We start from the raw sequence: 25,292 nt of genomic DNA on the forward strand, positions 1-25,292 counted from the left end.
ATAATAAGCCTTGAAATTCCTTGAACCCTCCTCTTTCCCCTGCCCGCCCCTGCCCCCAGGATTATTCTGGCCGTTTGTGGCAGTTTGTATTTTCCTGATTGCAGCAATATTTACGATTCCTCGTGGTCTTTTTCCTAGTGACTTTGACACTCCTCCCACCCAGGGGTGGGGTCTGTATTCCCTCTTCATGAATCTGGATGGGAGCTTGTGACTGACTGCCTGTTCCTACAGAATGTAGTGGAAGTAATAACGGCATTTGCTCTCTCCCTTTCTTGGGACTTTCACCTCCTGAACTCTGCTCCTATGCTGTGAGGAAGCCTAGACTGATTCACAAAGAGTAGCTGCCTGTCTATCTGAATAAGTGTAGAGTCTTCAGACCCAGCCTGTAAATCTTCTGGCTAAAGCCTCAGACATCATGAAACAAAGACAAACCACAGTGCCGTGACTGAATTCCTGATAGAATCTGAGAGCATAATGTATGATTGTTTTGCTTCATGAAGTTTTGGAGTAATTGGTTGTACAGCCGAAGTAACTGGAACACAGCTGGGTTTTTTTGTATCTTCATATGAATTTTAGAACCAGTTTGTCAATTACATAAAACTTACTTTTTTGTTGGGTGCGGTGGCTCACGCCTGTAATCCCAGCACTTTGGGAGGCCGAGGCAGGTGTATCAGCTGAGGTCGGGAGTTCGAGACCAGCCTAACCAACATGGAGAAACCCCGTCTCTACTGAAAATACAAAAAATTAGCTGGGCGTGGTGGTGCATGCCTGTAATCCCAGCTACTTGGGAGGCTGAGGCAGGAGAATCACTTGAACCTGGGAGGAGGAGGTTGCGGTGAGCCGAGATTGCGCCATTGCACTCCAGCCTGGGCAAAAAGAGCAAAACTCCATCTCAAAAACAAAAAACAAAAACACAAGAAAAAAACCTACTTTTTAATTGGGATTGTATTGAATATATAGATCAATATATGGAGAGAATGAACATCTTAAAAATATTGAGTCTTGCAAAACATAAACATAGTATATCCCTGTTATTTTAGGTCATCTTCAATTTCTTTGCAGTGTTTTGTAGTTTACAGTGAAGAGGTCTTGTGCATCTTTCATTGAATTTATTCCAACATAATTTTTGCAATTAAAATTATTTTGTTTTCCAGTTCATCATTTCTAATATGTAAAAATTCAAATGACTTTTTAATATTGGTCTTATAATCTGTGACCTTGCTTCTGGTACCTTTTTGTAGATTTTTGTGGGTTTTCTATATACACAGTTATATTATCTGCCAATGAAGACAGAATTATTATTGTACCTCCTTTCTAATCTCTTTGACTTTTATTTCTTTTCTTCTATTGTACTGGCTAGGAACTCCAGTACAGTGCTGGGCGAGGTGGCTCACACCTGTAATCCCAGCACTTTGGGAGGCTGAGGAGGGAGGATCACTCGGGGCCAGGAGTTCCAGACCAGCTTAGGCAACAAAGTGAGACCTCCTGTCTACAAAAAAAAAAAAAAATCAGTTGGTCACAGTGGTGCACAGCTGTAGTCCAGCTACTGGGGAGGCTGAGGTGGGAGGATTGCTTGAGCCCAGAAGTTTGAAATTGCAGTAATCTGTGATAGTGCCACTGTACTCCGATGTGGGTGATAGAGTGACACCCTGTCTCAAAACAAAACAAAACAAAAAGCAGTTGAATAAATTTTAGGGAAAGGAAAGTGTTCCATATTTCACCATCAAGTATGATGTTAGTTGTATATTTTTCTTTTTTTTTTTTTTTTTTTTGAGACGGAGTCTCGCTCTGTCACCCAGGCTGGAGTACAGTGGCCGGATCTCAGCTCACTGCAAGCTCCGCCTCCCGGGTTTACGCCATTCTCCTGTCTCAGCCTCCCAAGTAGCTGGGACTACAGGCGCCCGCCACCACGCCCGGCTAATTTTTTGTATTTTTAGTAGAGACGGGGTTTCACCGTGTTAGCCCGGATGGTCTTGATCTCCTGACCTCGTGATCCGCCCGTCTCGGCCTCCCAAAGTGCTGGGATTACAGGCTTGAGCCACCGCGCCCGGCCAGTTGTATATTTTTCATAGATGTCCTATATCAGATTGAAGAAATTCCCTTCTATTCCTGTTTTCTACTTTTTATTCTGGTTTTTTTCTTTGATTTTGAAGTATAAAATTTCTGTAATTATTATTTTGTACAGTAAGTATTCATTTAGATTTATCCAGCTATTTACCCATTCCAGTGTCTGTCATTCCTTTCTGCATTTCCAGACTTCCATGTGGCATCATTTGTTGTCAGGCCGAATGTTACTTCTATCCCATTCTTTCTAATCTTCTGGAACTCCGATTACATATATGTTTAATCTTTTGAGCAGTTTTTGAACATTGTTATTTGCTTACTTCAGCATCTTGATCGTCACTGTTCTATTTCTTTTTTTTTTTTGAGGCTGGGTCTCGCTGTGTGTAATCTTGGCTCATTACAACCTTCGCTACCTGCGTTCAAGTGATTTTCCTGTCTCAGCCTCCCGGGTAGCTGGGACTGCAGGCGTGCGCCACCACGCCCAGCTAATTTTTGTATTTTTAGTAGAAACAGGGTTTCACCATGTTGGCCAGGCTGGTCTTGAACTCCTGACTTCGAGTGATCCGCCCCCTGGGCTTTCCAAAGTGCTGGGATACAGGTGTGAGCCACCATGCCTGGCCTGCTTCTATTTCGTTTATTTAAACAAATTTTGTTTCTTTATATGGCTTTGCCTTTGCATGGGTAGTAGTAATTTTCTATTGTTTATTGTATTATGTGTGAAAAGATTGTACAGACTCCATGCCAGATGAAGTTGATCATTTGAGGTCAATTTTACAGTAAACAGCTTTGAATAGTACATTGCTGACATTTCATATCAGACGTTTCTTAGTGCGGTGTTTCCAGGGAAACAGGGCTGGGTATAGTAGGGGAGCCTGACATTATCTTCCCACAGAGAAAGGGATTGACATTTTGTTAATTCTTTCTCCAAGCTTGGGCAAATCACTTAACTTTGGAACCTTCATTTCATTTTTTTTTTTTTTTTTTTTTTTCTGACACAGAGTTTCACTCTTGTTGCCCAGGCTGGGGTGAAATGGCGCAATCTCACCTCACTGCAACCTCTGCCTCCCCGGTTCCAGTGAGTCTCCTGCCTCAGCCTCCCGAATAGCTGTGATTACAGGCGCGTGCCACCACGCCCAGCTAATTTTTGTAGTTTTAGTAGAGACGGGGTTTCGCAGTGTTGGCCAGGCTGGTCTTGAACTCCTGACCTCAGGTGATCTGCCCACCTCGGCTTCCCAAGGTGCTGGGATTACAGGCGTAAGCCACTGTGCCCGGCGCCTTTTTTTTTTTTTTTTTTTTTTTAGGTGGAGTCTCATTCTTGTTGCCCAAGCTAGAGTGCAATGGTGTGATCTTGGCTCACCACAACCTCCACCCCTCAGGTTCAAGAGATTCTCCTGCCTCAGCCTCCCGAGTAGCTAGGATTACAGGCATGTGCCACCACCTCCGGCTAATTATGTATTTTTAATAGAGGTGGGGTTTCTCCATGTTAGTCAGACTGGTCTTGAACTCCTGACCTCAGGTGATCTGTCTGCCTCCAGCCTCCCAAAGTGCTGGGATTACAGGCGTGAGCCACCGTTCCTGGCTTTCATTTCTTAATTATAAAATTGAGTTAATAAGTAGTACCTACCTTATTCTTTGCAATTAATTAGATATACATGATTAATGTTTAGCACATTGCCTAGTAAATAGTAAGAGCTCAATTAAACATTACCTCTCATCTTCATTATCACTGGAGATCTACGTAGTACTTAGAAAATTTGTGGATTACTGAATAGCATTGAGTTACTCCTGAAGAGAAGGGGCAAATTTGTTTCATTTGGGATGCATTACTGGCAGTTTTTTGTAGGTCTTCTTGGATTGATTTATTTATTTGAGATGGAGTCTTGCTCTGTTGCCCAGACTGGAGTGTAGCGGCTCTATCTCGGCTCACTGCAACCTTTGCTTCCTGGGTTCAAGCAATTCTCATGCGTCAGCCTCCCGAGTAGCTGGGATTACAGGCACCCGCCACCACGCCTGGCTAATTTTTGTATTTTTAGTAGAGATGGGGTTTCGCCATTTTGGCCAGACTGGTTTCGAACTCCAGACCACAGGTGATTCGCCCACCTCGGCCTCCCAAAGCGCTGGGATTACAGGCGTGAGCCACCATTCCCAGCCTTTTTTGTTATTTTTAAATTTGAGAGGACAAACTAGAGGACTAATTCTAGATTTTCTAGGTTTTTCCCTCTAATATAGACATTAGCATTTGCTGATTTTAGTCTGATTTTCCAAAATTGTAACTTAGAATAAATTTACTATTTAAAATACAATATTTGGAGGTTTCGTATTATATCTATCTCTGTTTCTTTAAATATATTTTAATCTAGTTAGGTATGGTAGTGATTTCTTATAAAAGTAAATATTTTCTTATTTAACATATTATTTCTTGTAGGAAACTTTGACGGAAATTTTGAGTCACTGGACCTTGCGGAATTTGCTAAGAAGCAGCCATGGTGGCGTAAGCTATTCGGGCAGGAATCTGGACCTTCAGCAGAAAAGTATAGCGTGGCAACCCAGCTGTTCATTGGAGGTGTCACTGGATGGTAAGTGATGTGAAAGATGTCCATTGTCTTTTGTGCATGATTTAGTATTGCAGTTATAGGTACCATCATCTCCTTTAACCAATGAAAACACATTGGCTTTTGTGAAATTGGTCACTTAATGTGTAGCGTGTGTCTAAACATCATCTTAAAGTGCCATTTAATGGTTATACATAATGATTGTTTGCTATATGCCAGGTTCTGTTTGAAGTATTTACATAGATGTCTCATTTCCTTCTCATAACTCTGGAATTAGTACTGTTATTTTCTGTCCTCATTTTATAGAAACTGAGGCTCAGAAAGATTAGTTTGCCCAAGGTCACATAGCTGGTAACTGGTAGAATAAAGAGCTAACTACTTATTAGCTATGTCAGATGATAACTTAATATGATACAGCTTATGGTTTCATTTGTAATAAATTCAAAAAATGTTAATAGCAAATTTCATAGGTGAATATTGAATCTATTAATCTCATAGACTCTTTACATTTGAAAAATTTTATAGCACCATATAGCAAATATAGAACAGCGCATATAACAGATGTACATTTTAGCAAATACTTAGAGTGAACACCTATGTAACAACTGCTCAGGTTAAAAAAAATGTGGTGCACCCTAGAAACTCAAGAGGTTGTTATGCAGTTATTTCATTGCTTTTCTTTGTAGTTTTAACACCAGTTATGTCACTAAATAACATACTGTGGTTTACCTGGTTTCCACTTTAAAGTAAATGCAATCAGTATGTATTCTTTTGAGTCTTGCTTTTTTTGCTCAACCTGATGTTTCATATGTTCAACTACTTTGTGTATAGTTGTAGTTTCTTCACTTTCATTTGTATTTTGAGTTCCATTATATGACTATACCATAGTATATTGATTGAGTTGATGACTGATATTTGAGTTGCTTCCATTTTTGGCTAATACTATGCTGATATGAGTATTAGATTTCCCGGTGTATATATGCATACATTTCTGTAGGGTCTGTACCTAGAAATTGCCAGGTAATGGGTATAGGTATCTTTAGCTTCACTAAATAATGTCAAACCACCTTCCAAAACTGTTTTTAACAGTTTACAGTCCCAACAAGGACTGAATGAACTTGTTGTTGTACATGGCGGCACTTGATTTTGCCAGGTTATTAAATTTTTTAAAAATTAGTTAATTTTTCCTTAGCAAGGTAATGCAATTAAATCCAGACTGTTAACATTTTGCCAAGTCTGGTAGTTATGTAGTAGTATTTCATGGTGGCTTCATTTACATTTCCCCAAGTAGGAGTGACATTGATCAACTTTTACGTATGTTTGTTGACCATTTGGATCTCCTCTTTCAGTTCCACTCTAGTCTTTTTCCTCTGAAGTTGTCATTCTTTCCCTTGTTAAGCTGTAAGAGTTCTTTATATATTCTGAATATTCTCAGTCCTTTGTTAGTTGTGTGTATTACAGATATTTTCACTCATTCTGTGGTTATCTTTTCATTTTATGGTATCTTTTGATGAACTGAAGATCTTATTTTTAATATAGTCAATTTTATCAATCTTAACCTTAATGGTTAGTGATTTTTATGACTTATTTAAGTAATGTTTGCCTACCCCATGTTTCAGAACTTTTATTTAACCTTTCACATTTAGATTTATTATCCACCTGGAATTGTTTTTGTGCTCGGTATGTGGTAGATTCCTCTTTTCTTCCCCATATGGAATACCCATTTGTCCCAACTTAATTTATTGCAAAAGCTATCCCTTTCCCCGTTGCTTTATGTGAGTGTGTGTGTGCATGCATATTTGTGTGTCTGCTATCTTATTCTTTAGGAACATCTTGGCTATTTTCTTTATCTCTTAGTTTTTAAGTTTAATAAATAGGTATATTATAAGTTGCACATATTTAAAGTATACAATTTGATACATTTTTACATATGTACATGCCCATAAAACCATCATCACAGTCAAGATAATGAACATATCTATCACTTCAAAAGCTGCTTTGTACCTCTTTGTAATCCCACGCTCTTTCCTTCATGCCATGCTCCCACCACTGATCTGCTTTCTATTACTATAGATTACTTGACGTTTTCTAGATTCTTTTTAGAAGTGGAATTACATAGTATATATTCTTTTTTGCCTGGCTTCTTTTATTCACCATAATAATACATTTTTTTGTTTTGAGATGGAGTCTTGCTTTGTTGCCCAGACTGGAGTGCAGTGGCGCGATCTTGGCTCACTGCCTCCTGGGTTCAAGCAATTCTCCTGCGTCAGCCTTCGCCATAATAATTTTGAGATAATCTGTACTTTTCTGTTTATCAATAGTTCATTCCTTTTTATTGCTAAGTAGTACTCTGTTGTATGGATGTACAACAATCTGTTTCTCCATCCACCTTTGATGCACATTTGAGTATTTTTTTCATTGTTTGGCTATTACAAATAAAACTTCAAGTTTGTGTCCAAGTCTTTGTATGAACATATGCTTTCATTTCTTTTGGGTAAATATCTAGGAATAGTATGGCTGAGTCACGTAGTAAGTGAATGTTCTAAATTTACAAGTACCTGCCAGTTTTTAAAGTGCCTGTATCATCTTACATCTCCACCAGCAATGTGTGAGGGTTCCAGTTCCTCTGCATCCTCACTAACACTTGGTATTATCTTTTTGATTACAGCCATCTTAGTGGGTATGAAGTTGGATCTCATTGTGGTTTGAATTTGCATTTCTCTAATGACTAATGATGTTGAACATTTTCATGGGCTTATTTTTTGCCATTCGTATATCTTTGGTGACTTATTTGTTCAAATCTTTTCCACATATTTTTATTGGGTTGTTGGTTTTCTTTCATTGCTGAATTGTGAGAGTTCTTTAAATATTCTAGATAGAAGTCTTACATATGTGATTTGCAAATACATTACTTCTGTGTAGCTTTTCATTATCTGAACTGTACCTTTAAAAGAGCAGAAGTTCTTAATCTTGAAGTGCAACTCTTTTGTAGCTCCAGCTTTTGGTGTCATGTCTGAGAATATTTGCTTAATCCAGGGTCACCAAGATTTTCTCTCGCTTTTTCTAGATGGTATATAGGTTCAGATTTTATATTTAGTTCTGTGATCAATTTTGATTTACTTTTTGTATATGGTATAAGGTAGGAATCCAAGCTTTTTTTGCATATGGATATCTAGTTGTGCCCACATTTGTAAAAAAGACTATCTTTTTCTCCACTGAATTGCCTTTACACCTATGTTGAAAATCAGTTGACTATATGTTTTTGAGCTCTTTGTACTGCCAAATTGTTTTTCATCAAAGCTATTTTGAGTATTCTAGGTATTTAGCATTTCCATGTGAATTTTAGAATTAGCTTGGTGCCAGTTTCTGCCAGACACCTGATGAGATTTTGATTGGGATTGCGTTGATCCATAAACATTGGTGTCTCTCTCCAGTTTGTTTAGGTTTTCTTTAATTTCTCTCAGCAATGCTTGTAGATCTTACACATCTTATATCAGATTTATCCCTAAGTATTTCATATTTTAAAAAGTTTTTAACAGTAAAAAGATACAAATTAACTCAGCCAAGGGAAGAGGCACATGGAATAGGGTCCTGTGGAGTCTTTATATTTCTTTCTTTCTTTTTTTTTTTTGAGACATAGTCTTGCTCTCTCACCCAGGCTAGAGTGCAATGGTGTGATCTCGGCTTACTGCAACCTCTGCCCTCCGGGTTCAAGCAATTCTCCTGCTTCAGCCTCCCAAGTAGCTGGGACTACAGGTGTGAACTGTCACCCCAGGCTAATTTTTGTATTTTTAGTAGAGTCAGGGTTTTGCCATATTGTCCAAGCTGGTCTCGAACTCCTGACCTCAAATGATCTGCCTGTCTTGGCCTTCCAAAGTGTTGGGATTACAGGCATAAGCCTCCACACCCAGCTGAGTCTTTACATGTAAAGTAGGTTTCTTGTAGTTTCCATATAGGTGGTTGTTAATTTTTTAGAATCCAGTTTGACAATCTCTTCCTTTAAATTAGGGTGCTTAGACTATTTACATTTAGGTTTATTTTAAAAATTCTTTTAATTGACTAGTAAAAATTGTAGGCTGTGTGCAGTGGCTCACACCTTTAATATCAGCACTTTGGGAGGCCGAGGCAGGTGGATCGTTTGAGCTCGGGAGTTTGAGACCAGCCTGGGCAACATGGTGAAACCCCATCTTTACAAAAAATACAAAAATTAGCTGGGCGTGGTGGTGTGCACCCTGTAGTGCTAGCTACTTGGGAGGCTGAAGTGGGAGGACGGCTTGAACCTGGGAGGCAGAGGTTATAGTAAGCCAAGATCGTGCCACTGCACTCCATCCAGCCTGGGTGACAGAATGAGACCCAGTCTCAAAAAGGAAACAAAACAACACGAAAATTGTATATAATTGTATATACATGATGTTTTGATATATGTATACATTGTGGAATGGCTAAATCAAGCGATTTAACATGTATTACCTCACATACTTACCATGTTTTTGTGGTGAGAACACTTAAAATCTACTCTTGTACCTATTTTCAAATATATAATATGTTGCTATTAACTGTAGTCACCACGATATACAGTAGATATCCTACACTTCTTTCTCCTAACTGGAATTTTTGTGTCCTTGACCAACATTTCCCCAACCGCCCACCCCACAACCTGTGGTCACCACCATTCTCTATTTCAATGAATTTGACATTTTTAGATTCCACATATAAGTGAGACCATTTGGTATTTGTCTTTCTTTGCCTGACTTATTTTACTTAGCATAATGTCCTACAGGTTAATCCATGTTGTCACAATGTCAAGATTTCCTTTTTAAGGGTCGAACAGTATTCCATTATGTAATATACCACATTTTCATTATCCGTCTGTTGATGGACGCTTAAGTTGTATGTATCTTGGATATTGTGAATAGTTGCAGTGAACATGGGAATGCAGATACCTCTTTAATGTACTGACTTCATATCCTTTGGCTGTATACCCAGTAGTGTGATTGCTGAATCATATGTTATTAGTTCTACTGTTTTTAATTTATTGAGGAGTGTCCATACAGTTTTCTGTAATGGCTCTACTAATTCACATTCCTACCAACAGTGTACAAAAATTTCCTTTTCTCTACATCCTCACCAACACTTGCTATCTCTTGTCTTTTTGATGATAGCCATCCTAACAGGTGTGAGGTGATATCTCATTGTGGTTTGCATTTTTCTCATGATTAGTGATGTTGAGCATTTTTTTCATATACCTTATTTATTGGCCATTTGTATGTTTGTATGTCTTCTTTTGAGAAATGTCTATTCAGGTCCTTTGCCCATTTTTTAATCAGGTTATATTTTTACAATTGAGTTGTTTAATCCCTTGTATATCTTTTATATTAACCTCTTATCAGATGTATGGTTTGCAAATATTTTCTTCCATTCTTTAGGCTGTCTCTTCACTCTGTTGATTCCTTTGCTGTACAGAAGCTTTTTAGTTTGATGTAATCCCATTTGTCTATTTTTGCCTTTTGTTGCCTTTGCTTTTCGGGTCATATCCAAAAAATCTTTGTGCAGACCAGTGTCATGGAGTTTTCTCCCTGGTTTCTTCTAGCAGTTTTACAGTTTCAGGTCTTATATTTAAGTATTTAACCTGTTTCCAGTTGATTTTTGCAACGGTTTGAGATGAGGGTCTCTTTTGCGTGTGGATAAACAGTTTGCCTAGGACCATTTTTTGAAGAGACTGTCCTTTCCCTGTTGTGTGTTCTTGGCATCTTTGTCAAAAATCAGTTGGCTGTAAATACATGGATTTATTTCTGGGCTCTCTATTCTGATCCGTTGGTCTATGTGTTTGTTTTTAATGCCAGGACCATGTTGTTTTGGTTACTATAGCTTTGTAGTATATTTTGAGATCAGGTAGTATGATGATGCCTCCAACTTTGTTCTTTTTACTGAAGATTGCTTTGGCTATTAGGGGTCTTTTGTACTTCCCTGTGAATTTTAGGATTTTTTTTCTCTTTCTGTGAAAAGTATCATTGGAATTTTGATGTGGATTGCATTGAATCTGTAGATTGCAAGTGGGATGTTTGTTTTTGTTATTATTGGGTTCAAAATTACCATCTTGGTATTTAATCTGTTCTTTGTTTTCATTTTTTGGTTTCTTTTGGATCAAGTATTTGTGTGTGTGTATGTGCATAATATAAGTATATATGTTATATATGTGTGTACATATATACTGAGATGAAATTCACATAACATAAAACTAACCATTTTAAAGTTTATAGTTTAGTACAACTTAGTACATTCACAATATTGTACGACCACTATCTCTATATAGTTTTAAAATGCTTTTATCACCTCCAAATAAAACTGAGTACCCATTGAGCAGTTACTCCTAATTCTTCCCTCCTTCAACTCCTGGCAACCACAGTGTGCTTCCTGTCCTTATGGACTGACCTATTCTGAACATTTCATATAGATTGAATTATGCAACGGGTGAACTTTTGTATTTGGCTTCTTTCACTTAGCATAATGCTTTTGAGGTTCATCCATGTTATAGTGTATATATATTGCTACTTCATTCCTTTTTATAGCTCAGTAGGATTCCACTGTATGTATATGCCACAATTTGTTCATCCATTCATCTGTTGGTGGACATTTGGGGTGTTTCCACCTTTTTTGACTGTTGTGAATAATGCTGCTATGAACATTGGGTAGAAGTATTTTTTGAATACCTATTTTTAGGTCTTCTTTTTTTTTGTATTTACCCAGGAGTGGAATTGTTGGGTCATACGATAATTCTATGTTTACTTTTTTGATGACTCACCTAACTTTTGGGCATCTTTTCATGTACTTGCTGGCCATTTGTATATCTTCTCCATATAAATGTCAACTCAAGTCCTTTGCCCATTTTTAATTGGATTTGTCTTTTTGTTATTGAGTTGTAAGAGTTCTTTATATGTTCTGGATTCTAGACCCTTACCAGACACGATTTGCAAATATTTTGTCCTGTTCTCTAACTTGTTTTTTCACTGTTTTGATAATGTTCTTTGATACAAGAAAGTTTTTAATTTTGATGAAGTCCAATTTATTTTTAATTTTGATGAGGTCCAATTTATTTATTTTGTTGCTTCAATCAAATATTTTCAATTCCATTTTCATAATTTCATTTTCATGGATATTTTCATAATTACATTTACATCCTTTGTTAGCTTATTCGCTACAATTGTTCATTGTGTAATTTTAGTGGTTGCTTTAGGGTTTATAGGAGACATCTTCTACTTATAGTCTGCCTTCAAGAAATCTACCGCTTCATATATGATATAACAGTATGCTTCCATTTTCCCCTTCCCCCTTTGTTTTCATTGCTATAGATCTTACTTTTACATGTCTTATAAATCCATAATACATTCTTATTATTTTTGCATTAAATACTGAATTTTTATAGTTTTTAATAACAAGAAGGAAGCCTTTCATATTTCTCTCCATAATTTCCATTTCTTGTGCTCTTCATGCCTTTGTGTGGATCCTGATTTCTATATGATATCATTTTCCCCTGCCTGAAAACTTCCTTTAACATTTCTTGTATTGCTGGTCTGCTGGGGATATTTTTTTTTCCAGTTTTTGTATCTGTGAAAAAGGTCTTTATTTCATCTCTGTTTTTGCAAGATCACTTAGTATAGAATTCTAGAGTGACAGGGTTTTTTTTTTTTTTCAGTACATTGAAAATGTTACTTCATTGTCTTTTAGCTTTGTATTATTTTCTGTGGGAAATGTGTTTACTCCAAACTTTATTCCTCTTTATCTAATACCTCTTTTTTTCCCCCTTCAGGCTCCTTTTAAGATGTTCTCTAGGCCGGGCGCGGTGGCTTACGCCTGTAATCCCAGCACTTTGGGAGGCCAAGATGGGCAGATCACGAGGTCAGGAGATCGAGACCATCCTGACTAATACAGTGAAACCCCGTCTCTACTAAAAATACAAAAAATTAGCTGAACTTGGTGGCGGGCGCCTGTAGTCCCAGCTACTCGAGAGGCTGAGGCAGGAAAATGGCGTGAACCCGGGAGGCAGAGCTTGCAGTGAGCCGAAATCCGCCACTGCACTCCAGCCTGGGTGACAGAGCGAGACTCCATCTCCAAAAAAAAATAAAAAGTAAAAAATAAAAAAATAAAAAAAAAGATTTTCTCTTTACCATTTATTTTAAGCAGTTTGATTAGGTTGTACCTTGCTATAGTTTTCCTTTCTTTCTTTCTTTCTTTCTTTCTTTCTTTCTTTCTTTCTTTCTTTCTTTCTTTCTTTCTTTCTTTCTTTTTCTCTCTCTCTCTCTCCTTTCTTTCTTTCTTTCTTTCTCTCTCTCTTTCCTTTCTTTCTTTCTTTCTTTCTTTCTTTCCTTCTTTCCTTCCTTCCTTCCTTCTTTCCTTCCTTCCTTCCTTCCTTCCTCCTTTCCTTCCTTCCTTCCTTCTTCCTTTCCTTCCTTCCTTCCTTCCTCCTTTCCTTCCTTCCTCCTTTCCTTCCTTCCTTCCTTCCTCCTTTCCTTCCTTCCTTCCTTCCTCCTTTCCTTCCTTCCTTCCTTCCTCCTTTCCTTCCTTCCTTCCTTCCTTCCTCCTTTCCTTCCTTCCTTCCTTCCTCCTTTCCTTCCTTCCTTCCTCCTTTCCTTCCTTCCTTCCTCCTTTCCTTCCTTCCTTCCTTCCTCCTTTCCTTCCTTCCTTCTTTCCTCCTTTCCTTCCTTCCTTCTTTCCTCCTTTCCTTCCTTCCTTCTTTCCTCCTTTCCTTCCTTCCTTCTTTCCTCCTTTCCTTCCTCCTTTCCTTCCTCCCTTCCTTCCTTCCTTCCTTCCTTCCTTTCTGTCTGTCTCTGTCTTTCTTTCTTTCTTTCTTTCTTTCTTTCTTTCTTTCTTTCTTTCTTTCTTTCTTTCTTTCTTTCTTTCTTTCTTTCTTTCTTCTTTCTTTTCTCTGTCACCCAGGCTGGAGTACAGTGGCATGATCTCAGCTCACTGCAACCTCCACCTCCGAGGTTCAGGTGATTCTCGTGCCTCAGCCTCCAGAGTAGCTAGGATTACAGACATGCGCCACTGCACCTGGCTAAGTTTTGTATTTTTAGTAGAGATGAGGTTTCACCATGTTGGCCAGGCTGGTCTCAAACTCCTGACCTCAGGTGATCCTCTTGCCTCAACCTTCCAAAGTGCTGCGATTACAGGTGTGAGCCACCATGCCTGGCCTTCTTTGTCTCTTTTGCTTAGATTTCATTGAGCTTTTTGGATCTGTAGATATATAGTTTTCTTGAAGCTTGGAATATTTTCTGTCCTCCTTCAAATATTTTTTTCTGTCCTCCTTCAGTGATTCCAATTACACATTTATTAGGCTGTGTGAAGTTTTTCCACAATTCATTAATACTGTTTACTTTTTTAAAACTTTATTTTGAGATAATTGTAGATTCACATGCAGTTAGAAATAATCCAGAGAGGTCTTATGCCCATTCCCCAATTCCCCCCATGGTAACATCTTGTATAACTATAGTTCAGTATCATAACCACTTTCATTTTTTTATCTCTTTTCTATTTCATTTTTGATAGTTTTTATTGCTATTTCATGAAGTTTATTAATCTTCTACAGTGTCTAAACTGCTATATATTTCATCTCAAACATTGTAGTTTTTATTTCTAGAAGTTTGATCTGCATCTTTTTTTTGAGACTGTCTTGCTCTGTTGCTTAGGCTGGAGTGCAGTGGCACAATCACAGCTCACTGCAACTTCTACCTCCTGGGCTCAAGAGATCCTCCCACCTCAGCCTCCCGAATGGTGGAACTGCAGGTGCATGCCACCATGCCTGGCTAATTAAAAAAAGTTATTTTTAGAGAGATGAGGACTCACTATGTTGCCCAGGCTGGCCTTAAACACCTGGGCTCAAGCAATCCTCTTGCCTTGGCCTCCTAAAGTACTGGGATTACAGGCATGAGCCACTGTACCCAGCCAAGATTTGCATGTTTTTAAAAGAGCTTCCTTGCCTCTATTTATTATGTGCAGTCTTTTCTCTAGCTTCTTGAACATATTGAATATAATTATAATAACTGTTAATGCTTTTGTCTGCTAATTTTGTCATCAGTATCATTTCTGGGTTTCTTTTAGTTGATTTTTTTTTTAATCATGGTTCATATTTTTCTGCCTTGCAAGCCTGGTAGTTTTTAATTAGATGGTAGATATTATGAATTTTATTTCATTGGGTGCTAGATATTTTTTATTCTTATAAATGTGCTTGATTCTTGTTCTTGGATCCAGTTACTTAGAAATTGCTTGATCTTTTTGGGTCTAGCTTTATTATTAGGCTTTATTAAAAATGCATGTTTTGTTTTAAAAAGAGAAAAAGCCAGGTGTTATAAACAGTGCAACATTTTTTGTAATAGCAAAAATCTGTAACCATTCTAAATATGTATCAGTGACTCTGATTATACTTCAGTAAGTCTGAACAGTGGAACGCTCTTAAAATGGACCCTTACGATTTATTTACTGGTCCTACCAACCTTCCAATTTCAGAGTTGCTTCAGAAATATACTGCCTGACATCTAACTTTTGTTTAAAAAAGATTAAGTCTTATGAGGTTCTCCATGCATTGTTGTATTTGTAGTTCTTTCTCTTACTGAGCTGAAATGTAATAAGGGGAGAACAGTAGACAATGAGGGTAGTGAGGTAATGGGAGACAAGATGTTAAGTGTAAGGCTTTAACTTTCTCTCTTAGTGAGGAGGGAAGCTACTGGAAGGTTATGAGCAGAAGTGTACCTTGATCTTACATTTTAGAGCAGGGGTCAGCGAAATTTTTCTGAAAAGAGCCCATATGGTAAATATTGTAGGCTTTATGGGTCACACAGTCTCCGTTGCAACTTGATTTACAAAGAGATGTCTGGGAGGATTTGGCTCCCAGGCTGCGGTTTGTCGTCCCCTGTTTAGGATTGTATGGGCTGCTATATTGAGAATAGATTCTAGGGGGCAAAAGTGGAGGTAAGGAGTCCAGATGAGGAGCTGTAACAGTAACCTACATCAGAGATCATGGTATACACCCAGCAGATAGAAAGTGAATACACAGAGCAAAGAGGTTCTAGGACTGAGTCTTGGGACAACCTAACATTCAAAAGTCAGAAAGAGGAAGCAAAATTGTCTGATAAGGAATGGCCAGTGATATATGAGGAAAACCAAGAGAGAATGGTATTCCAGAGCAGAAAGATGTCAAGAAGGAGAGTACAATAGCAGAATAACAAACAACCTGATAAAACATGGGCAAAAGACCTGAACAGACATTTCCCCAAGGAAGGCATGGAAATGGCCACCAGAGGTATATGATGCTTAGCATCACCAGTGATCAGGGAAATGCAAATTAAAACCACAATGAGATATCACCTGACACCTGTTCGAATGGCTGTTATCAAAAAGAAAGATAATTGTTGATGAGGATGTGGAGAAAAAGGAACCCTAGTACACTCTAGACTTGCTCCTCTTACATATTTGCTACTTTGTATCCTTTGACCTACATCTTCCCATTTCCTCCCATCCTATCCCTGGTAACCAGTTTTATTTCTTTATATTTATATTTATTACATTATAGCACTGTCTGTATATATGACTTTTTCCCCACACATATGAGATCGTGCAGTATTTTGTCTTTCTGTGTCTTATTTCACTTAGCATAATGTCCTCCCAAATCTATGCTATGGCAAACAGCACAATCTCCTTTTTTAAGGCTAAATAGTATCCCATTGTATACACATTTTCTCTATCTATTCATCCATTGATGGACACTTAGGATGTTTCCTTATCTTGGCTACCGTAAACTAATGCTGCACTGAACATGAGAGGGCAGATATCTTTATGAGGTGGTGATTTCATTTCCTTGGGGTATATACTCAGAAGAGGAATTGCTGGGTTGCATGGTGGTTCTAATTTTAATTTCTTTAGGAACCTCCATACTGTTTTCCATAATGGTTGTAGCAATCTACATTCCCGCCAACAGTGTATTGCCTTAGGGATTTCCATGAAATAAGTGGATTTTAGCTGCTCTTACCACAAAAAAGTAACTGTGAGATGATAGATATATTAATCTGCTTCATTATAGTAACCACTTTACTTGTCTATATGTATCCCATAACATCATGTTGTAAACCTCAAATATACACAATAAAATTTCTTTTTTTTAAGAAGGGGAGAGAAATTGACTGTGTCAAAAGCTGTTGTAGGTCAGATGAGATTAAAGCTGAGAAGTGAACACTAGCATTTGGTGAGGTCAAGATCAGTGGTAACCTTGATAGGAATGGTTTCATTGAAGTCATGGGACAAAAGCCTGAATGGAGTAGGTGTGAGAGAATATGGACACAGGACAAAAGAGATGGCCTCAAAGTAGTTTTGCTGTACAGGAGAGCAGAAAAAAGGGAAGGTGACTGGATAATTGGAGTCTAGGGAGGAGTTTTTCAACAATGGTTAATGATTACAGCTGATACGTGTTCAGCAATGAACACAACAAATCTCTGCCTTCATGAAGCTATGTATCGGGTGGGGGCAGGAAGATAGACAATAATAAAGAAACGCATAATTATATTAAACTGGCTACGAGATGTTGCCACTCAGATATCATGTGGATATTTTGCATTCAACACATTCAAAATGACATTATCTCTTCCCCTCCCTTCCCCACCTTTTCCTCTGTTTCTCTTCCTTGTTTTTATATTGTAAAAAATGCCACATTCAGGACAGAATCTTGTGACTTATCCCTTGCAACTGTCCTGTCCTCAAACTCAGGCGTGTTTTATTTTTTTCTTCACAAACAGTTCTCAGGTCTCCTCCCTCCTTGCAATCTCTACCTCGGCCCATGGCATTCATTTCTCTTCTGGATTGCTACTTTACCCTCTTAACTAGAGTCTCTGACTTCATCCTCCCCGTTTAATCATTTCTCCACAATGTAGCCAGAGTCGTCTTTTAAAAATATAACCTGAGAGTTTTAAGGGACTTACTCAAGACCACAACATTCATAGAGCCAAGATTTGATTTCCTTATGGCATGCTCCTCTTGGGGCTGGGCTTTATGTAGGGGATAGGAAGGAGCTAGATCATCTTAAGCTACATAAGATATCAACATTGCCAGAAATGCATTGTTTATGCAAAACTGACAGCTCATCAATTTGTCTGATGTTGATTTGTTTTTGTAGGTGCACGGGTTTCATATTCCAGAAGGTTGGAAAGTTGGCTGCAACAGCTGTGGGAGGTGGATTTTTTCTCCTTCAGGTCTGTATGTGAAATGTTCTCAGATGTTTGGAAATTCCACCTGCCCATTAAGGAATGTGGTGTGGGGAGTTGTAATACAGTCCTGGCTGTGTACTATTTTAAATGCTAGTGACCGTTTGAGTCAAATTTTATCCATTGTACTAGTAAATGTTATTTACCCAGTCACATTTTATTTCCTCATGTGGGGACAGAAGTGCAAATTCCTTATCATAGCTCCCTTGAAAGAGTTTTTAAGACCAGCTCAAATATTAAGCAGATGTGATTTCAAAAATATAAGTGTGCTGTGATGATTTAGTCTCATATGCTAATATAGCTACCTTTTACAGAGGGGACGTGGAGCATGTGATGAGAAATGGGAGCTAAGTGACAGTACACTCAGATGTTGTCTGCTGTCTCCTTGACCCATAGTTTCAGAACCAGTGGTTGCCAGTTCTTTTGAGACTGCTTAGGAGAGACTTACAAGCAAGACTTGAAAAAGAAAAGGGGAGCAGTTTCTCCAAAAACAAAAGAAAACTGACGTTTGATTGTATTAAGCATACATTTCTTAGCTCTGCAGCATTGATATTCAAACCTGGCTCCGCATTGGAATCACCTAGGAGTTTTTAAAAGAGCCAACCTGTGCCACCCCTGACCCACAGTGTGATTTCATTGGAAAACTTAAAACTCCTGACGTGATTCTGTCATGCAGCGGTGCATAGTGCTGCTGTGTTGTGGGAGCCATAACTTGCTGAATCATGCCAGAGTCTCTGAATTCACAGCCCTTTGTCTCTTCCCACAGTTGGCCACCCTCACTTTTGCAAGGTAAGTTCTGCATTAGCACCATGATTGGAGTGAGTTTTGCAGATAGGTCAGGTGAAAATCAAATGTATTGAAGAGGGAAGCTGGTAACTGGCTGTATCTGGGTTGAGTGTGGTATTGCTGCATGACAAATTCCCCCAAACCTAATGGCTTCAAATAATGATCACTTTATTCTCTCTCATGGTCACAGGAGTTTGGGGAGGGTTAAGGTAGGTGCTTGTGGATCAGAGTCTCATGTGGTTACAGGCCAGATGATCAGAGGATTGGGGTAGGTCTGGACTTGTGGGGCCTCTTTGTCTCTCTGTCTCTGTTTGTCTTCCCTCCTCCTCTCCTTACTTCCCCCATGTCCATAGTCTCAGTGCTCTTCCATGTGGTCCCTGTGCCGGCATAGGCTTCCTCACACCACCTTGACCTCAGGACTCCCAAGCACAGTGCTCCAGAAACGTGGTGCAAATTGCATCTCCTTTGTTGCCCAAGCCTCAAAAGTCATGTAGCCTCACTTTTGTTGGCTGCTTCCCTGTAGGCTTGTTAGGTGCTGGCTCTGTTGCTGGACAGGTCAGACGCCCTGCAAGGTGGGGCCTCTCCTTACACCTCTCTCTCCTTCCCCTTGACCCTTCAGGTGGAAGTGCAGTAACATCTCTATCCCTGTGGTTTCCCTTATATGCTGCCCCAAACTTCATAAACATCTTAAATATTGCTTTGAAATGTCTTAATTTGAGTGTGTCCTCTCTTTCTTTTTGGGGCCCTGACAGAAATAATTGGTATTGAAAGTGTCTCCAGAAAGGCACCTCAAAATGAGATTTTGGTGTTGGATAATTCCAATATTCAAGGGGTACAGGGACACTGCTTTGCTGCAGAGGTGAAACGTGGAGAATTGGTGGCAGGCACTCATGTTATCTGTCACCAGAGGAGTGAGAGCAGGAGGCAAGCATAATGTTGGGAGATCAGTTATATCACGAGTTATAGTTTGACATAGGGATACAGTTTCCTTTTTTCCATACTGATAATTGAGCAGAATTTAGTGAATAATTCTTCCCATTCCCAACATTTGCAGCATTGTCTCTTTCATATATCAAAATCCATGTATGTGTGGCTGTGACTCTGGTTTCTGTGTTCTATTCCACTAGTCAACTTTCTATCTTTATGACAGTACTAAAGCTTAATATTTGGTAATGCAAATTTCTCCACCTTATTCTTCAGGAGTGTTGCAGCTACTTTTGTGTTCCTGCTTGTTCATCTAAATTTTAGATCAGACTTGTCAGTTATTTTCAAAAATCGTGTTGAAATTTTTATCGGAATTGCATTGGAACCATGTAGATATCTCTTATGATATTGAGTATTCTATCTGTGAACATGGGTTTTCTCTCCAATTATTTAGGTTTTCTTTAATGCCTTTGAATAGACTTTTATTATTTTCCCATATAGCTCTTGTACATCTGTGATTCAGTTTTATTACTGGATACCTTATAACTTTAGTTGCTCTTGTGGATGATACAATTTTTAAAACTACACATTCTGATTCATGCTAATGTGTTGAAATACAGTTGATATTTTATGTTGTTCTTTCAGCCAGCCACCTTGTTAAAAAAGTCTCTTATTTCTGACTTGTCTGGGATTCTTTTGGGTTTTGTCTATAAAATCTTTTTATGCCATCTGTGAACAGTGAAATTTTTCCTTCACGTCTTTATGAATGTAGTTGCTTTTTCTTACCAAGCTGTAGATCATTTCCAGCACTTTTTGCAGCTTTCAGAGCCCAGCAACAACGCTTGCCAGTTGTCAGTTTATTCAGCTCCCTCTACTTGTTGTGCTGCAATGGAAGTAGGATGTTGAGCTTTGTCAGTAGAGGGCGCTGGAGGGACCTTGCAGCGGGAGAGGCTGCTTTTCCCAGTTCTGGTGTTGCTTTGCCCCGGCAGTGCAGTCCCCTAGTAATGCCAAGGAGAGCAGGAAGTCACCTTGCAATCCTGGTCTGGGCCACCCAGGGGACTTCATCACCACCATTACTACTTTTGCACCCTTGTAAAAAATCAGTTGTAGTTGTCCAAGTCTGCTTCTGTACTTTTTATTCTGTTCGTTGGTCTGTGTCTGTCTTCTTCAGTATCACATGCTGTCTTGACTGCTGTAGCATTATAGTAAATCTTAAATCAGGTAGTGTGATTCCCCCAACTCTGTGCTTTTTCAGAATCATTTTGGTGATTCCAGTTCCTTTGCCTTTCCATATAAATTTTAGAACCAGCTTATTTATGTATCTATAAGAAATCCTGCTGGGATCTATAGACAATTTGGAGAGAATTGGGCATCTCATTTCTGTGTTGAGCATTCCATTCCATGTACATGTCATCTCTCCATTTATTTAGGTTGTCTTTGAGTTCTTTCTTCAGCGTTTTGTAGTTCTCAGTATACAGGTCCTGTATGTTTTATTTGATTTGTACCCAATATTTAATTATTTTTAGCACCTATTGTTGTAAATCATTTAAACATTTTTCATTTCCAGTTCAAATTGCTAGCATTTAGAAATTCAGTTGGTTTTGTGTGAATTTGTATCCTGTGACTCTGCTAAACTCACTTTTTTAGTCTAGGAGTTTTTGTTTTTTTGTTGAAGTCTATGAAATTTTCTATGTAGACAAAGATGTCTATGATTGGAGACAGTTTGACCTCTTCCTTGTGAATCAGGATGCCTCCTAATTCTTTTTCTTGCCATGTTGTGCTGACTCTGAGTTCACTGCAGGGTTTTTTTTGGTAGATGTTCTTTATCAAATTGAGGAAGTTCCCCTCTAATCCTCTTTCTCTGAGAGTTTTATCATGAATTTGCGTTGAATTTCGTCAGATGTTTCTTGAGTCCTGCCTTGAGGTTAAGCCAGGCGATACTGCAGGAAAAGCAGGAAACACGCCACCAGTTTGGTGGTGCTTTGGTTTTCTGGTCTTTTCCAATCTGCATGCTGCTGTTTTTATGTAAGAGCCTTCAAATAGCTAGTCCATGTATTCTCTCAGTTTAATAGCAGGATTTTGTGGGATAAACAGAGTAAATGAACCAGAGCCACCTTTTAGATACAAACGTTGATACTCAACTATGTGGTTGCTATAAGTAATTTGTTCTTTTTAGTACTAAGTAATATTCTATTGTGTAAACATGATACAATTTGTTTATCCATTCATGTATTGATAGACTTTTGTGAATTTCTAGTTATAAACTCATAAGTAGAGCTACTATGGCTTGATTACTTGTGAGGTTGAACTTTTTCCTTTTCGTGGACACCTTCCTCTGTGAATTGCCCTTACCCATTTTTAAAGTGAATTTTCTTTCTTACTGATCTCTATAAGAAGTTCACTTTTTTTGAGTCTCAATGTTTTGTTTATGATACACATCACAAGTATTTTCTGTAGTCTGTTTGGGTGACTGGTGGTGCCATTAGCTAAAATAGGGACTAGAGGAAGAGCAACAATGCAGGAGGAGACTCTAGCAAAGTGACGACTTTTAGTTTGGGATATTTTGAGATATCCAGGTAGAGAGAAGTGATATTGATAGGGCATTCATTGGTTGGCTATAGTCATTCTCTTCATTCCTTGGATGATATTAATCCGTCATCAAAAAACTACATGCTTGAATCAGATTTACACTGAGTTTTAGTGTTTCTGCCTGCTGTTTTTTTATCAAGGGAAATAGGTATATGCTGTAGGTGTCTTTGGATGTGCTTCTCTTAATACCCGTTTATATGAAGTTGCTCATGAGAAATCTCTGTGGGGCTGGATGCTATATTTCTTCCTGTTAAGCAACAGTAATTACTGCCTGAATGCTTTATTCTGTTCACATTGTCAGGAAACTGACACTCATGGGCACATTGTCAGGGTCATTCTCTGGAAACATTTGTATTGGCTGTAAGGTCCATCTCTTCACCCTACATCTTGATCCCCACCTTGATTTTCATCTTACATAACTCTTTGTAAAAGGGTTGTAAGAGTATAAATACAAGAATTGCCAGTAGTTATTTCTAGTGCCAGGCATATGGCTTCACATATTGGGGTGATGCTGAATAGATGTCATCATGATACAAAGAATCAAATGGCAGATGTCTCCAAAAATGGAAAGTCAGAGGGTTTCGAGAATCTACTTCAGGATTTATCCTGATGAAAAGAAATAACAAATCTGTTTCTCATTTCTTGTTGTCATTATTGTTGATACTGTAGCTTGCAAACCATACTGGGTACATCAAAGTTGACTGGCAACGAGTGGAGAAGGACATGAAGAAAGCCAAAGAGCAGCTGAAGATCCGTAAGAGCAATCAGATACCTACTGAGGTCAGGAGCAAAGCTGAGGAGGTGAGACTCGCATTGTTCATGTGTAGTGTGTGAACAGTGCAGACAATTTTGTGTGTACAAAAACAAGGCTTAACCCTGTTGCACCATATCTCAGTGATGGACAGGGCTTCAGCATTACAAAGAACTTAGAGTAATGAGACAAAACTAACTTGGAATATCATCACTTCAGAGCATTTTTAAAAGCTGGATAATTAAAGTGTTTGGTAACCTTTGTCTGTGTACATTTGTGGAGTGATTATCCCTTTAACCAGTTCTTGTAGGAATGTAGGGCAGCAGAGTATGATTTTGTCCCCATACACACGTATCTCTGAAACATTGATACTCCGCTTGTTCTGCATATAACTAGTGGAAATGTCACAAGTATTCAGCTCCACTGTATATCATGAAAATAGCCATAGATGATATGTTAAATAAGTGGATGTGGCTGTGTTGCAATGAAACTTTATCTAAAAAGAGGTTCATATTGGATTTGGCCCATGGGCTGTAGTTTGCTAACCCCTGATCTTGTTCATTAAAGCCAAGTTAGATTATAACCTGGCACTGTAGGGACAGGAGAAGTTCTTACTTTTTAAAAGGATATTTTTTGCTGCTTCGTTATTACCTTTAGAAATATGTCAGATGTCCCAAATAAATAAGTACACTGAACTGGGGAGAAATAAGCAAGGATCAGGGTGTCAAGAAGATAGCTGGTACTTTCTATAGCCTGGAGTGATGGGAGATTCTCCCATTATCTCACTCTAGCCTCACAGGGAAAACAGACAGATTGAGTGCAGGGGAGAAGAAATACCCTGTGTGTGCCTCAGGCTTCTCATGTTGTGAGTGGCTCTTCATCCTGGTGATTGGCAAGTGGCTGGTCAAAGCTGGTGCCTTTACCCAGAGTGGGAGGGTGACAGAGGTGGGTATCTACAGGAGCCCAGAGCCCAGATGGTTCCTCTTTCCTTTCTTCCTTCTGTCTCTCCTCAAAGTTATGAAAGTTATACTTTATTTCATGAAAACTTTATTATTCAAATGTTTATAAAAATAATACATGGCTGGGCACAGTGACTCACCACAGTGAGTAAAAAAAAATTTTTTAAGAGAGGTCTCACTCTGTCACCCAGGCTGGAGTGCAGTGGCACAGTCATGGCTCACTGTAGCCTCAACCAAGCGATCCTCTGACCTCAGCCTTCTGAGTAGCTGGGTCTATAGGTGTGTACCACCACACCCGGTGAAGTTTTAAATTTTTTGGAGAGACAGGGTCTCCCGGTGTTGTCCTGGCTGGTCTCAAACTTCTGGGCTCAAGCAGTATTCCCACCTCGGCCTCCCAAAGTGCATTACAGGTGTGAGCCATGGCGCCGTGCTGAAAACTTCTAAAATAATACTGGAAGTGTATATAATAAAAAGTATAAAGTTAATATTTGATTGGAACCAACTGTTGACTCACAGAGGGAGTTTGTTATAAAGTAACCAGATGATTTGGAATTTCACAAATTTGTGTGTTCCTGTTCCTGGCCTGGCACTGTCACAGGCCCTGGGGATGCAGTGGCTGGTTTTCTTACTCATAGAGCTGGTGGTCTGATTTGAGAAATAGGATGAAGATTTAGTTCAGTATTTAGTAACAAGATGACTTCAGTGAGAACAGCTTAGTGGGGTGGTGCAGTTGAAAGCCAAATTAGCAAGGTTGAAGAAAGAGTAGTAAAAATAATAAACTAAACCAATTTTTTCAGGAAGTTGTATGATTTTTTTTCTTTACCCCAATGGCAGATGACGAAAGTGCTTCATTTAAGGAAATGTAGAGGTCCAGGAGAGTTGGGGGAAGAGTGGAAATGAGGCAGGAAGACATAGGCATAGTTGGAGTAAGGGCTTACTGGAGGGTTAGGAGACAGTGGTCCTAGGAGGATGGGGTGGTAGTGTGAAAAATGTTAGGGGAATGTCAGGGTGTGAGTAGCTTAGTTGGTTTGGAGATGAAGTCACTGTATTTGAGTTCAAGAAATGATCAGGCCAGGATGTTGGATGTCTTGTTCATATGAACACTTTCTAAGGTGGTGATCATACTTAGGAGAAAGAGGAAGTCTGAGCCAGTTACCAAAATTGTCTCTGAATTTGGAAGGGTGGGGAGTGGTCAGGAGATTGGTAGAAGACAGACTAAGGAGCCGTAAAGAGTGTCTGAATGTATGCACTGAGTCTCAGATGACTGGGAGCTTTTCCAGAAGGGTAGAGGGGAGGTGGGAAGCTTTGGGAACTTAAGGAAATAAGAACCTCACCTGTTAATCATCTTAGATGTGGTGAAGTGTGAGAATGAGAATTTATAGCATCTACCTGGGAGCAGGCATAGGTATAATAGAGATGATTC

The 25,292-nt window shown here is 38.9% G+C and overlaps 1 protein-coding gene across 1 annotated transcript in view; it reads left to right on the top strand.

The window, feature by feature from the left end:
* FUNDC2 (FUN14 domain containing 2) overlaps positions 1-25,292 on the top strand; it is a 29,924-nt gene that overhangs the window by 2,236 nt on the left and 2,396 nt on the right. Inside the window, exons 2-4 of the mRNA XM_025371970.1 lie at positions 4,490-4,640; positions 17,773-17,848; positions 22,829-22,960. Of these exons, the coding sequence (XP_025227755.1) occupies positions 4,490-4,640; positions 17,773-17,848; positions 22,829-22,960 (359 nt within the window). The remainder of the gene's footprint in view (positions 1-4,489; positions 4,641-17,772; positions 17,849-22,828; positions 22,961-25,292) is intronic.

Source organism: Theropithecus gelada, chromosome X (assembly GCF_003255815.1).
Source record: "Theropithecus gelada isolate Dixy chromosome X, Tgel_1.0, whole genome shotgun sequence".
In the NCBI taxonomy this organism is placed as follows: domain Eukaryota; kingdom Metazoa; phylum Chordata; class Mammalia; order Primates; family Cercopithecidae; genus Theropithecus; species Theropithecus gelada.